The sequence below is a fragment of the Plectropomus leopardus genome, chromosome 23, assembly GCF_008729295.1.
Source record: "Plectropomus leopardus isolate mb chromosome 23, YSFRI_Pleo_2.0, whole genome shotgun sequence".
Taxonomy (NCBI): domain Eukaryota; kingdom Metazoa; phylum Chordata; class Actinopteri; order Perciformes; family Serranidae; genus Plectropomus; species Plectropomus leopardus.
This window is the reverse complement of record NC_056485.1, coordinates 7,434,859-7,448,439: the sequence shown is the minus strand read 5'-3', so window position 1 is coordinate 7,448,439 and position 13,581 is coordinate 7,434,859. Positions and strand designations below refer to the sequence as shown.

Below are 13,581 nucleotides of genomic sequence, written 5' to 3'. Positions count from 1 at the left end.
TGTTTGATTGTGCAAATACACTGAGTGATGTGTAATTAGTGATATGTAATATATTCTTTTGTCTCTTGTCGGTTTGTTTGAGTTTAATTTAACATCACAGGCTTTATTCATTAGCATTAGTCTTTAATGTATCCCCTGATGACTTAATCTGTGGCGCAATGAATTCCTTTCTTTGTAGTGTGTGCTGAGGTGGTGTGTGTGTACGTGTGTTTGATTGGGATGTAGCACGAATCGGGAACCAATCACTGGTTCCACTGTGATCTTTCTGTTCTCTCTCTGAACACGTCTGGCCTTTTTTTTTTCATAAAGGTCAACCAAAAGTCAGTATCGTGGGACTTCAAAATAACTGCTAAATGTACACACTCAAAAGATGTTCAGTACACAGCTGTGCTCTTTCCTCCCAGCAGCTGGGACATGAACACACACTTAAACACACTCACACACACACTGATATGCTTTGTCCTGTAGTGGATGATGGAGTCGGATAGAGTAGGATGAAGAGAACAAACAGGAGCTGGAGCACAAAAGCTTTTGGAATTGGATTGATTCAATAGTTTTGAGATAAAAAAAGGCAAGTACAGCTGATATTCTGCATTATATTATGTAAAAGATGAATGCATTATTTATTGTATGTCATGATTATGCATGATTCAGTTTATTGCATTTGTGCTCAGCAGTGGATTTGACTGAATCAATATTAACTTAAACATTAAAAAACATAGAAACAGATAGAAACCTAGAAAAAAAAAGTTTTGAGTCAATGTTTATTTGGGATTGTGAGGAGTCAAAGGGAAAAAAGTCACAAAAACAGAATTAAAAGAAAAATAAGGATTTAGACATAGAGGGATTAGAGCAGTTAATCTGTAGCTGTGATTGTGTGAGAGGGCAGGGTGAAACAAGGGTTACTCTCATCTCTCATCCCCCATCTCTTTATCTCTTTAAACCTCCTGCTGGGAATGTGGTGTTTGATTCATCTCATCCTGTCAACCATTATTCTTACATTTACTTAGCTAAAAGAGGCACTAATCATATTAATTTCAGTTTCCTGTAATCCTCAGATGCCTCTGGCCCTCTGAGTGCATCTTGTGGAATCACTGAGATGAATGACAGCAGCACTTACCTCTCTTGAATGTTGTTGAAAATCTTACCCCCCGCTCTGTTTTTTGGTCCACAGACAACGTTCTTCGTCTGGATGAGCTCCAGGGCGTGACCAACTTCAGCACCTTCCTACTGGACAATTCATCAGGCATGTTGTTCCTCGGTGCCAGGGATGCCATTCTGGCTGTGAACACCAACAACTTGCAGCAAAAACCACAGAAGGTAGGAGGGCTGTGTGTGTGAGAGTGTGTGTTATTGACTGAGTTGTCATCATGTTTGTCACGGGTGTCGGGATCGTTACACAAAAAAAGTAAAGTGTTACACAAGGACTGTCAAAGGATTAATATTTTTATTGTATAATTGCTATAGTTAATTGCGATTCACTTTTAAATGCGTGTTTTCAATTCCATTATTTTGCATTGCAAAACAGTCATGAAGTCCATATTGACAAGGTGAAGCAGTTCTCAGCAGACTGTCTGGATCAGGAATGAAATGACAGCAAAAAATGTATTCTAGTTTCATATGACATCAGGATAATCAGTCAAGCTTTTAAACTCGGTAAAGCCTCTAAACAATGGAAATGTCAGGTGATGATTAACAGAATTAAAAAATTTTGATAGTACGGACCTTAATCGCATCTTGATATATGATATATTCTACACTTACTACTTCTTTTAAGACTTTTGAATGGGAGCCTCTGTAACTATAGGCAGTTTCCCCTCGGGGATCAATAAAGTATTTCTGATTCTGATTCTGATTCTAAATATATATTACACATAACTCGTTACTTTTACAGCATTACTTAACTTAATTGCTCTCTGTAGAAAATAACTTGTTACTACTACTACCACTTCTACTACTACTTGTTACATTTGTTTTGCATTATTCCGCAACATCGCAAGAGACACATTTTCATGTCATTGCATGTGATCAATAATATAAATTTAATCTTACATTTATGCTCATATCAGCACAAAAACAAGACTCGTGAGAATCATGCAGCACCCCAGTAGACTATAACTGCCTCAAAACAATTATAATTAATCATAAATGCATTTTACTGCTGTGATGAATCTAAACTCTGACGACTAATCAGCGAATGATGAGCAAGTGATAATGACTTACTCAGTTCTCTCTATCTCTCTTGTCTCTTGTCCCAGATTGTTTGGGACGTGCCGGAGGAGAAGAGGAGGTCCTGTGTGGCAAAGGGAAAGACAGAGGTGAGTGCTGTGAATCTTTGAGATGTACTCGTTGAATAGCAAATTATTTATACATGCTTTATTTGGTTGTTTTAGGCCAAATCTAAATAGATTTGACTAAAATGATTCAGATACTAGCATAGTAATATTCTCATATTATTTTAAGTGTAATTTATTGGATTCAAATGGCCTCAGAGATTTGATTTGTGTGATATTTATGGGCCCACGTTTTGTGCTCCAATGGATGCGTGTGTGTCTGTGTGTGTGTCTGTGTGTGTGTGTGTTTGTGTCACAACCTGTGCTGTTAGGCATCGGATGGGAAGTTCTGGGACTTCTGCCAAACCCTTATCAGGGATGTGTGTGTGTGTGTGTGTGTGTGTGTGTGTAGACAGACAGAGAGTAAGAGTGGTGTATGTGAAGTCATAGATGCCCGGTAACTGTCTGTGGAAACTGATTAAATAGAGCGTACTGTAAACTCAAGCTGTACAGCTCATTGTGCTCCGACTACAATAGAACATCAACCAAACTGCCTACAGTAAAGCGACTGTCCACTGGAACTACGTTGCTTGGGTAACATCTGACCGATATATGGAGCTGATACAGAGCTTCAGCATCATCATGTACCCCTCCGATGAACTCACAATGCTCCCAAAAGTGCCTGAAAAGGCCTTGGGTCCAGCGATGTAGGTCAGATCAAAAGATAAACAAAGCTGAAGCAGTGTATCAACAGAAGGCAGTGCAATTAGTTTTGACCTATTTTATACTATTATCATACTCAATTTTCTGCTTCTCAGCTGTGAAGAAGTGAACGACAGATAAAAGCAGGGACGAGAAGGCATTGATTATAAGATTACGTGTGAGTCAGGAGCATTAAGAAGCAGGAGAGAGGGAAGGAAACAGGAAGGGGAAGAATGATGGACGAGAGTGGGCAAGGAAGGATGAGGAGCATTGTTACAACACCAGGAGAGAGAGAGAGATACAGTGCAGGAGACAAGGAAAAGACTCAACAAGAACCCACCTTGAAGTTGACCCAGAGAGACATGATGTGTTTGTGTGTGTGTGTGTGTCTGTGTGACTCAGAGGGACACACCAGAGCAGGTTAGCTGTGTTAGACAAAGCTCAACTGCTATCAGCAGGATGTTACTAAACACAGGATATCAGGCATGTTTAATGTCAACATTGATCATAAGGCAGAACAAAACATCATAACAGTTTTTTTGTGAGAGTAAAAAGGTGTCTCACAGCTCACAGTTAATTCATATGTCAACAACTGTTGACTCAGCGCTGATTATTATTTGGTGTTGACTGGAGAGTTGTTTTCCTGTCATAGAGTACGTTCAGGTCTGCGCAGCCTTTCAGCACTTGAAGTGTTACATGAGGGTAATAGGTTTGGACTGATTGATTTGTTTTTGTGCTCTCAGGATGAAATGAATGCTAACCTTTTTGCTGTGATATTGAAAGACACTATGGAAGTCGACAGAGAAAATCAATAAGAGCACTTACATTTTCAGTATCGTGACAACACAAATGAAGAGAGGAGCTTGTTGGCCTTACTGTTAATCTGTTTCCACTCTTCAACCCGCATTAATTGATTTTTGGCTGCTAATTGGCAGCATAACAAGCAGCAAACATTAGCTGCGGTTACATGGACAATTTTATTCAATCTGACTGAACTCGTTCTGATTACAGATTCCAATCTGTTTACATGGATGCTAAATACAGTGATCTGATAAGATGTGTGTTTACATACCTCTTCTTTTTTTAAATTCAACCTTTGGTTTGACAAAAGATCTAGTGTTGTTGTGTGTGTTATGGTAATATTACTCGATGTATTAACAGATGGTTCCTCGTGAAAAAGCAAAATCTGTCTTGAAGGAAAAGAGAGAAAGTTCTGTATGCATAGGAAAGTTGAGAGGGAGAGAGGAGTGGTGCATGAGATGAGGAAAATAAAGTTTTTCAGTGTCCATACACACACACACACCCTTGTAATTCTCTGTAATTATTGCCAAATTGCTCCCAGTATGTTAGCATCAGTTAGCACCAAAACACCTAAAAGCGATGCTTGTAGGTGTTTCTGTGGCGGACATTTCATTTCCACCGTGAGCTCCAAACTCACAGAAGCTTTTAACATCAGATCGCATAATGAGTCCTCATTATAATCCCCAACACACTCACATAGAATAAAATCAAATAGAATAGAACTAAACAGAATAGAGCCATTCGATTCACTTCGTGCCAGATTGTGAATGAAGCCTATTAGTGTGAATGAGGTTAATTTGGACCAATGAAATCGCTAATCCCAAGCTGATCCCATTGTTTCCAGCCGGAGCTCTCTTTCTGTCTATCTCTCTGGCTCTCTGTCCGTCTCACGGGACAGGACGGTGGTTGGGTGGTGGGGGCTGATTTGGATGACATGATCTGGGCATCAGAGAGGATCAGGTCCCTGGGGCGAAGGTGACTCAGGCCTAGAGCTGATCCAAGATGGCACGCAAAGACATAACACGCACAAGCCTTCCAAAAACTGCCTGCGTCATGATTTTGTGGTAACTGGAGAAGAACAATAGGGGGGTTTCAATAATGGCTGCAGACTGAAAATGCAGATGTAAAGAGGGGGGAGATCAAGAAAAAAATCTTCTATGTTTTATATTTTAAATGGGCACATAAGCATTTTTTTGTACATTATTTATGCATGAAAATTAGTGGCTTAAGTTTAATTTTGCATGCCTATGTTAGTTTGAGGTAGTATGGATGATCTTTGCTGGTAGCACTGGGGGTCTCAAGTATCTCTCCCAGCAGTGGGGGTCTCTGATTTCCAGTCAGATTCGTTGATACTCAGTTATTCTAAGAATCCAATCCCTCCTTTCTCCCAAAGCTCAGCATGATTCAAACAGAACCACTTCTGTTCATGGGCGTAAACAGACATATGGATACATTAATAGTATATTTCCTAATTTTTGAAATTGCAACTGGTTGTAAACGCTTTAGACTTGTCTTAATTTCTGGGTGTTTGTCTCCCCCTGCAGGTTGACTGCAAAAACTACATCCGTCTGCTGGAGTTTCTGGGTGATGGACGCATCTACGTGTGTGGCACCTACGCCTTCGACCCCCAGTGTGCATTCCTGGTTAGTTTGTGTGTGTTTGAGGCCGTCCTCTTGTCTGCATGTGTGAATTTGTATTTGAATGAAACGTTATGAGGCAGATCTGTGCCTGAGGACCTGCACACCTGCATCAGCAGGATGCTATAATTCCAAACTGCTGTGTGTTTTCTTGCACGTTTTTCTCTGTACGTGTGTGTGTGTGTGTGTGTGCACCTACATTGTGAGTACTGCAAATGAATCTCTGTGACAAGTTCCCACACTCATTCACAGCCAAGTCCTTCACCAACGGGACAGGCAGAAGGGCTCACAAATAAAAACACACACACTGTCATCCTCCCACTGCTGTAAATGTATTCACATGATACTTTTAAGTCTTTTTCAGACTCCAGTCACACACTTTTCTTCAGTAATTATTAGAGAAATATGTGGTGCCAGTCAACCAACAAAAGCTTTTAAATGCTTTGTTGCAAGTGACATTTTCTAGACAGTACTTTGAGTGCTAAAGTCACTAAAGCTTTTAGCATAAAAGAGCGTAATTAGAGTCAATTATAGTGACGTTTTTAGCAGACAACCTGTAGAGAGCAAGTTGAATCTCCCTGTAATTAGTTTAGAGGACAATAAAACACAAGGCAGCTGTGAAAAAAAATCTTTAAATAACTCATATAATTCATTTGCCCTTGTAGTTCTATCTTCTCTTTTCCTGTCGTCCTGCAGGAGCTCTCTTCCTTCACCCTGGAGAAAGTTGAGGACGGAGGGGTGAAGATGGAGACAGGGAAGGGCAAGTGTCCCTTTGAGCCCAGTCAGCACTACACAGCTGTCATGGCAGGTGGGGTGACGTACTACTTGTTTGTTTGGCATCTTTTTAGTCAGAATATCAATCAATGGAGGGTGATAACTCACTTCCCTCTCTTTCTGTTGTCTAGGTGGAACCCTATACACAGCAGCCACCAGCAACTTCCTGGGAACGCTGTTTGACATCTCCCGGGCAACGGGCCCTGAGCAGGAGCGCATCCGAACAGAGCGATCCATCAACTGGCTGAGTGGTGAGACACACATTGCACACCTCCTCTTACACTTTTAAACACCCACATGCACATATGTTGACATGCACAGACACAAACACGCTTTCAAGTCAAAAGATCATACTTAACCACAGCCAAATGGCATGTGTTTGTGTTTCTCAGACCCGGAGTTTGTGAGCTCAGCCTTCATAAAGCAGTCTGAGGACAGCAACCCAACTGGAGACGATGACAAAATCTACTTCTTCTTCACTGAGGTGGCCAAAGAGTATGACCTCTACACCAAAGTCAAAGTGCCCAGGGTAGCACGAGTCTGCAAGGTAATCCAACATCTTGACTAAGTGATTGATTGATTAAACCTTTGAAGCCTCGATCGACCTGAGCAAATTGGTGCGATTTTTTCCCTTGGGCACATGGGAAAAAAAGCAATGAGCTACTTCAGAAGAATTGTTCCACATTTTGGAAGTGTTCGTAGATTCAGAATTTTTTTTTTTTTTTAAAAGCTTTGGAAAAAAGAAAAATATTTTTAGAATTAAAATGAGGTTTCTCAATCATTATTTTCAAGCACTTTTTTCAGGTTATTTCCTTGTTTGTTTTTGTTTTTTTTTACTTTTTTTTAAAACATTTAACTAATTTCAGGCCAGTTTTTGGAACATTTCATTAGTTGCTCATTGTTTTCTTTCCATGTTTTTGCAAGAAATCAAGCCAGTTTGCTCAGGTTTTAAAGAGTTAACCGATTGATCGCTTCATATGTATTCACTCTTTGGCTTATCCTTCTCCCTCCTCTCTTTTCAGTCTGATGTGGGAGGGATGAAGACTCTGCAGCGACGTTGGACCACCTTCCTCAAGGCGCAGCTGGTGTGTGAGGATAAACCCAGCGGTCAGCGCTACAACATCCTAACCGATGTTTTCACCACGGAGCACACACCAGGCGACCCCAGCAGCACACACTTCTATGGGCTGTTCACCTCCCAGTGGTAAGCTGAGGAACAAGCAGGGGAGGGAGGGAGGAGCTTTCTCTAATTTCCTGAATATCCGACTTCCTAGAATGTCACAGTGACTACCAGACAGAGCCAGGCTAGCTCTTTCCCCCTGTTTCCAGTCTTCATGCTAAGTTAAGCTAACTGTATCCTGCCCATAGCTTCATATTTACCACACAGCATCAGTGTGGTACATCCTCATCTAACTTTTATCAAGATTCAAGCTATGATTTCGATATTGAACATCCTCAGAAAAGTAAAAACAGCATGGCTTAATGAGCCTGTTTACATCTGATACTAACATTGGTTTCGGTGATCGGAACACAAGTGGACAGCGAAGACACATCGCCATTCACACGTGTGTCTATTATGCGTCTCCAGTTGACTATATGTGTTAGGATTTTATCGCTGCTTCACCTATACCAGGAGGTCAAAAAGTCCCACACGCAGTTTTTACCTCCAAACTCTGACCAGCTGTTCGCTAACATGCTCGCTTGTGACGTTGTGTTGATACAGCTGGAGATATTGCTGTCTGCAGAATACAGCACGTCTTATTCCACAGGGCAAAATGACCGATGGTCACACACAACTTTATCCAACTTGTCATTAAATTATCAAGTTGTAGAGCTTTAGCATGCTGTCACCAAGGCAGCAGCTACGCCTTGCAGTCGTAATTTATGTTCCTGTTAAGAGCATATCAGGGACACATATGTTTTTACAATACAAAAGATATATGGTCAAATGCTTCCTGGACCAGTTCAGCCACTGGTTTGAGTGATGGCATCACAATGCATCTTGGTGGCTGGTCATACTTGTTGTTAGTGCTGTCCACATCTGATCACAGGAGACACATGTTTGTCACTGTTGACCTTTTTTTGTTTCCTGTCCTCAGGGAGCGTGAAGAGTTGTCAGCAGTGTGTGTTTTCAGCCTGTCTGACATCAGCAAAGTGATGGACGGTCCCTTTAAAGAGCTGAAGAAAACCTGCGAGAACTGGATTAACCCTGAACCTGTCCCCACACCGAGGCCTGGTCAGGTACTAAACTGTGCAACCACAAAACTACTGCATATGCACTATCACCACTTTGATTTAATACAATGCCTTTCATTACATTCTACTATATTATATGAATGACTCAGGCATTGTTTTCTCCCCTTCTTCACATTTTTTAGTGTTTGAACAATGCTCTGAAGGCTGAGGGGTTTGAGTCCTCCCTAAAACTTCCCGACAAGGTGTTGACCTTCGTGAGGGACCACCCCCTGATGGAGAACAGTGTTACTGCAGCGCCTCTGTTGGTGCGGAAGGGAATCAGATACACCAAGCTGGCTGTAACGCAGAAGGGCAACGGAGAGACGCGGATGAGAGCAGTGCTGCACCTTGGAACAGGTGAGGAGAGAGAGAGGCAGGAGTAAGAAGAGAGGAGAGAAAATAAAGGAGAAGAAAAGAGAACAATTCAATCTGCATGTCAACAATTAAGTTAACCTGTTGAAATCAGAACAAACTGGCTTGATTTATTTCAAAATGTGGGGAAAAAGGCAATAAACAACAAAAGAAATAATGAGTAGGAAAAAAAAGTACAACAAAAGTACCTGAAAATTGTTTTTTTGAAAAAAAAAAAATCATTAAAAAATTCTAAAATAGAAAACACAAGAAGAAATAACCTGGAAAAGGTTCTTAAATTACTAATTTCTTGCAATTTGTGAATCATTTCTTACCAAGTTGCTTATTGCCTTTTTTCCCATGTTGCTGAAAAAAAAACCACATGAATTCGCTCAGGGTTCAAAAGTTTAAATACTTGTGAAAGGGGTCTCAAAGCAGCACAAGAAAAGTGTCATTTGCTTCAGGTTTTAAAGGTTTAATGTAGATGAAAGTTGTCAAAGTGGAACTGAGATAAAAAAAATGAAAAAAGACATTCGGATTTTAATATGAAATAAACTAATTCAGTGTTGTAAATGAATTAAAAATACATGAAGCATTCACCCTGTGTATTTGTGTGTGTTGCAGACCGTGGGGAGCTCCACCGGGTGGCAGTGGTGGGTCAGAACTCCACCTTGCTGCAGGAAATCCCTCTGTTTACTGCACAGGAGCCTGTCAACAATATACTGCTGCACAAGGTATTTTCATTTATTTACACGCATACTGCACAACCACACACATTAATCTGCAGTGCTCAGAAATATCTGCTCTATTGCTGAGTGGTTCTGTACTGGTTCCCACTGGTTCCCTGTGCTTCCAGGGCCGGGCTCTGGTGGGCAGCCCTCTGTCTCTGGCTCGTGTCCAGGCTGAAGGCTGCGCTCTGTATCCCAGCTGTGAGGTGTGTGCCAAAGCCAGAGGACTGGGCTGTGTGTGGACGGAGGACGCCTGCAGGCCTACAACAGAAGAGTGAGTACTACAGGAATATCACAGTGAACTGGAAGACTGCCAAAAATGAAAAGCTGAGGCAGAAAGCAACAGTATCAGGCTAGAAAATGGTTCAGTTATGTGTAAAATTTGACCCATTTTTCTTTGTAGTTGGTTCATTAACCATTTTGTGTATATTGTTTCAAACCTCTACAAAAAAAAACAAGTGTCTCCTTATACCTTTAAGGACCAGAGTGTAGAATTTAGGAGGATATATTGGCATAAATGTAACATTATGTATTTTTTCTCAACTGTATAATGACCTGAACTTGTTACCTTAGAATAAGCTGTTTGTAGGGAGCGGATCCTGAACTACAGAGATTGCCAGGCTGCACCGCCATGTTTCTACAGTAGCCTAGAACAGACAAACCAAACACTGGTGTTAAACAGGGCCACTTGTGTCTCTGTCTCAGCCACCATTGTTAGCAGCCCTTCTGCAATGAGTAGCATCGAAAAAAAACCCACTTTTACCGGCTTTAACTGGTAAAAGTGTTTTTACCAGTTTAAGCCGCTGGGTCCATTGGTTTTGGAGAGAAAGAGACCTCTTCTGATAATCCAGCTCCGGTAAAAACCTCTGGGAATGTCTAGTTTTAAGTTATCAGAGGAAAAAGGTTAAGCATGCATCAGCAGGTGTTGCGTTAGTAGCTGCAACAAGCCTAAAAGCATTGAAGAAACACTGATTTGTAACTTGAAACTGCTTTATTCGGTGTTTTTACCATTTAAATCACCTGGGTTGCTTGTTTTGGGGAAGAAGAGACCTCTGCAGATAATTTGGCTCCAAATAAAAGTCTCAGCAACAATGAATGCTGAAGGAATCCTAGCTGGGAGCTGATGCATAGCACTATTGACAAGTTTTAGCTGGTTGCAATTTGCAGTCATCACATCTAGACACCAATAAATCCTGCACACTGTTCTTTTGTTTTAAGATTAATTACAGTAACACAGCAGCTAAAAGGAGAGAGAGATAAAACCATCATCAAAATATTTTTATAATCTCTATAGTATATATTTGATACTTGGTACTTTGGTATTAGTTTTCAGTGATCGCACTGATTAATAATCTGTTGACAGATTAATCTCTTAAAATCTGAACAGATAACTAGAAAAGCATGCACCAAGGAAAGTAGTTTCACTCCCTAAATATTGCTGAAAAATTGTGACTCCTTTTTGTGTGTGTCCAGGCCTGCTCCAGGTGATATGATAGACGACGCCTTGAGAAAATGTGACATAGGAGAAGGTAAATATATCTCATTTTATACTTTATTTAGACTATGTAAATAATTAACAAACTATGCAAATGTAAAGATAATTGATTTCAAATATATGTAATATGAATATATTTTGTATTTATAGTCATTGAACTGCATGTTGTCTCCTTCAGGGCGCTGCAATCCGTCCATGAGGGAACTGCGAGTTTCCAAGGGTCTACGGCTCCTGTTACCATGCATCCAGCTGTCTCCCAGGCCCTGTAGCTGGGAGCATCCTCCCCACAGACAGACCAGGCAGCACCACTCTGACCTGGAGGTGACTGTCACAGAGGACAGCCTGGGGAAATACATCTGCACGTGCCAGGTACGCTCGTAAAACGTACACAAACTTGCAGGAGAAAATTTAATGCTCAACATGTCTTCAGCTGCTGATAGGGAAATCTTAGACCCTAAATACAAAGGTTTTTCCCTCTTAATTGAAACACCTCAAATTCAAAAAACTTTCCTCTTCTTCTATCTCATGTTGATCTTCTCCAGGAGGCGGGGCCAGGCATCAGAGAGCCCACCCCCTGCCGAAGAGCAGCCTATCACCTGACACTAGAAGACCCGAGCCCTGGAGGAACAGTGGCGACAGCAGGAGGTCGTCACGTTCTGGCCATCTACATCCTGTTCTTTGTCTTGGGTTTAGCATTTGGCATATTTCTCCTGTACTGCGTGACCCGTCGGCGGAGTATTGTCCGCCAGGGTCACCACCTGCCAGATAATTCGCTGTCGTCAGAGAAGGGGCGGGATTTGCTGGGCTCCTCGGCCACGCCGCAGTCCCCGAGCAGTGCCAGTCTGCTCTCCGAGGGATTCAGATTGACAGAAAAACGTAACGGGACGGCGACGAGTAACACAACAACAACGCTTCTCAGCAATCAGGGTAATGGTGGTCACCATGGCAACAGCTACAGCAGCGGCCTGGTCCATAGCAACCCCAGCAACGGCCATGGGAATGTGCTGTATGCCAACAGCAACACAAGTAGCAGCGGGCTGAAGTTCACCTCCGAAATTTTAGCTGCAGACTTGCTGGATGGAAGGACGGGGGAGAGGGAGAGGGTGAGGGTGCGGCCCGAGGGGTTAAAGAGAGAGTCGGGGGAGGGGGAGGAGGTGGACGAGGGGCTGGGGGACGGGTTAGGGGATGGAATAAAAGGACTAGAAGAGGAGCTGGCCAGCTTTCCCATGTTTAAATCACCAGCACCACTGGCTAAGTGTGAAGAAAGTTCAATATGAAAAGGTGTTATAAATATGCTTTTGATTGCACCATTTTGCATCCTTGAAAAAAAACTGAATGATACTGGGAGGGACGCAAAATGGTTACTGCCAGATGCCTTTGAATGGGAGCCGTGGCTGTGAGAGACTACAGAGATATATGAGAAATATATAAGTCTATGTCTAAGCATGTGAGGGAGAAAACATGTTAGAGTGTCGTGTGTCACTCAGGATGAGAGTCACAGCTAAATAAATGTGTCAGATGTAATATAAAGTGTAAATATAAGAACTCCAGATTGTGGACACAAAGCTGAGTGCGATATTGCGCAATTTAAATGTTGAAAAAAAAATCAAAGATGAAATGCCTACATGTGTAGACATTGAAAAGCCATATTGTCTTTCTCCTTCTGTTGTTGTTTGCTCTCTCATTCTCCTCTCCTGAAGGCACTGAAAAAGAAAAGTGCACTTTAAATCTCTCAGCACCTCTCTCTACTTCTGTCCCTCTCTCTGACACACCACTCAAATCCCAGACCTTGATGGGTCCAAAGGCACCAAAGGACTGCTGAGCCATAGAGACTGCACCAGTCCCGGGCTTCAAACAGAGAGATGTCACTGTCAGAGACTAAAGAACCAGAGCTCTCTGACTAAAGAACAGAGTCCCTCAGATGGGCCACAGTGACGGAGCTGTCCCTGCCTGCACTGACGCAGAGGTCAAAAGGATAATCTGTGTCAGTGTGGAAAGCTCAAGATGCACAGCAGACGCAAGCAAGTGACAGCTGCTCACATCTGTCACTTCTCACCTTCACTGTTGCTCAAATCAGAAGGCCAATGATTTTTAGAAGGATGTGAAATTCATTGCAGCCTCACAGAATGGACCTTTGCAGACACAAAGCCACCATCACCTCGTTTTGTGTGTGTGGATTTCAACTTTAAAAATGTATTGTTTTGTCATGTTTTGTAATAAAGCCTAAAAAAAGTTGCTGTTAACTTGTAATCTCTGTTTCCGTACTGTCAAGTGAAAATCTAAGTGTGAGAGAGATTTTTAAAAAGTGGTGGCGTGTGCCTCTCATACCTCCCAAGAAATGGACCTAACTTGTAAGTAATGACTGCATTGTGAAAGTGTGTGTGGCTGTCAGTTAGTGCGCATGTACCTTTTTACATTTTAAAAACACTGATTATACATTAAGAACCCATTTTGCTCATGTGTGCTTGTAGTTTGACTATACAGCTGCAACAGGAATAGTCACATTATCATGAAAGATCCTTAATAAAATGAACTTAATGTAATGTGAAAGAAGTTGCAATAATATACTTTTATGAGGAATCAAC

The 13,581-nt window shown here is 41.7% G+C and overlaps 1 protein-coding gene across 1 annotated transcript in view; it reads left to right on the top strand.

Annotated features, from left to right (window-relative positions):
* The window catches only part of sema4f (sema domain, immunoglobulin domain (Ig), transmembrane domain (TM) and short cytoplasmic domain, (semaphorin) 4F), a 62,355-nt gene extending 48,991 nt beyond the window's left edge, over window positions 1-13,364 (top strand). The window contains exons 2-15 of the mRNA XM_042512779.1: window positions 1,175-1,320; window positions 2,259-2,318; window positions 5,321-5,419; window positions 6,110-6,221; window positions 6,319-6,438; window positions 6,580-6,734; window positions 7,210-7,391; window positions 8,287-8,428; window positions 8,566-8,779; window positions 9,398-9,507; window positions 9,630-9,775; window positions 10,975-11,030; window positions 11,175-11,365; window positions 11,539-13,364. Of these exons, the coding sequence (XP_042368713.1) occupies window positions 1,175-1,320; window positions 2,259-2,318; window positions 5,321-5,419; window positions 6,110-6,221; window positions 6,319-6,438; window positions 6,580-6,734; window positions 7,210-7,391; window positions 8,287-8,428; window positions 8,566-8,779; window positions 9,398-9,507; window positions 9,630-9,775; window positions 10,975-11,030; window positions 11,175-11,365; window positions 11,539-12,273 (2,468 nt within the window). The 3' untranslated portion in view covers window positions 12,274-13,364. The remainder of the gene's footprint in view (window positions 1-1,174; window positions 1,321-2,258; window positions 2,319-5,320; window positions 5,420-6,109; window positions 6,222-6,318; window positions 6,439-6,579; window positions 6,735-7,209; window positions 7,392-8,286; window positions 8,429-8,565; window positions 8,780-9,397; window positions 9,508-9,629; window positions 9,776-10,974; window positions 11,031-11,174; window positions 11,366-11,538) is intronic.
* The last annotated feature ends 217 nt before the right edge of the window (window positions 13,365-13,581 follow it).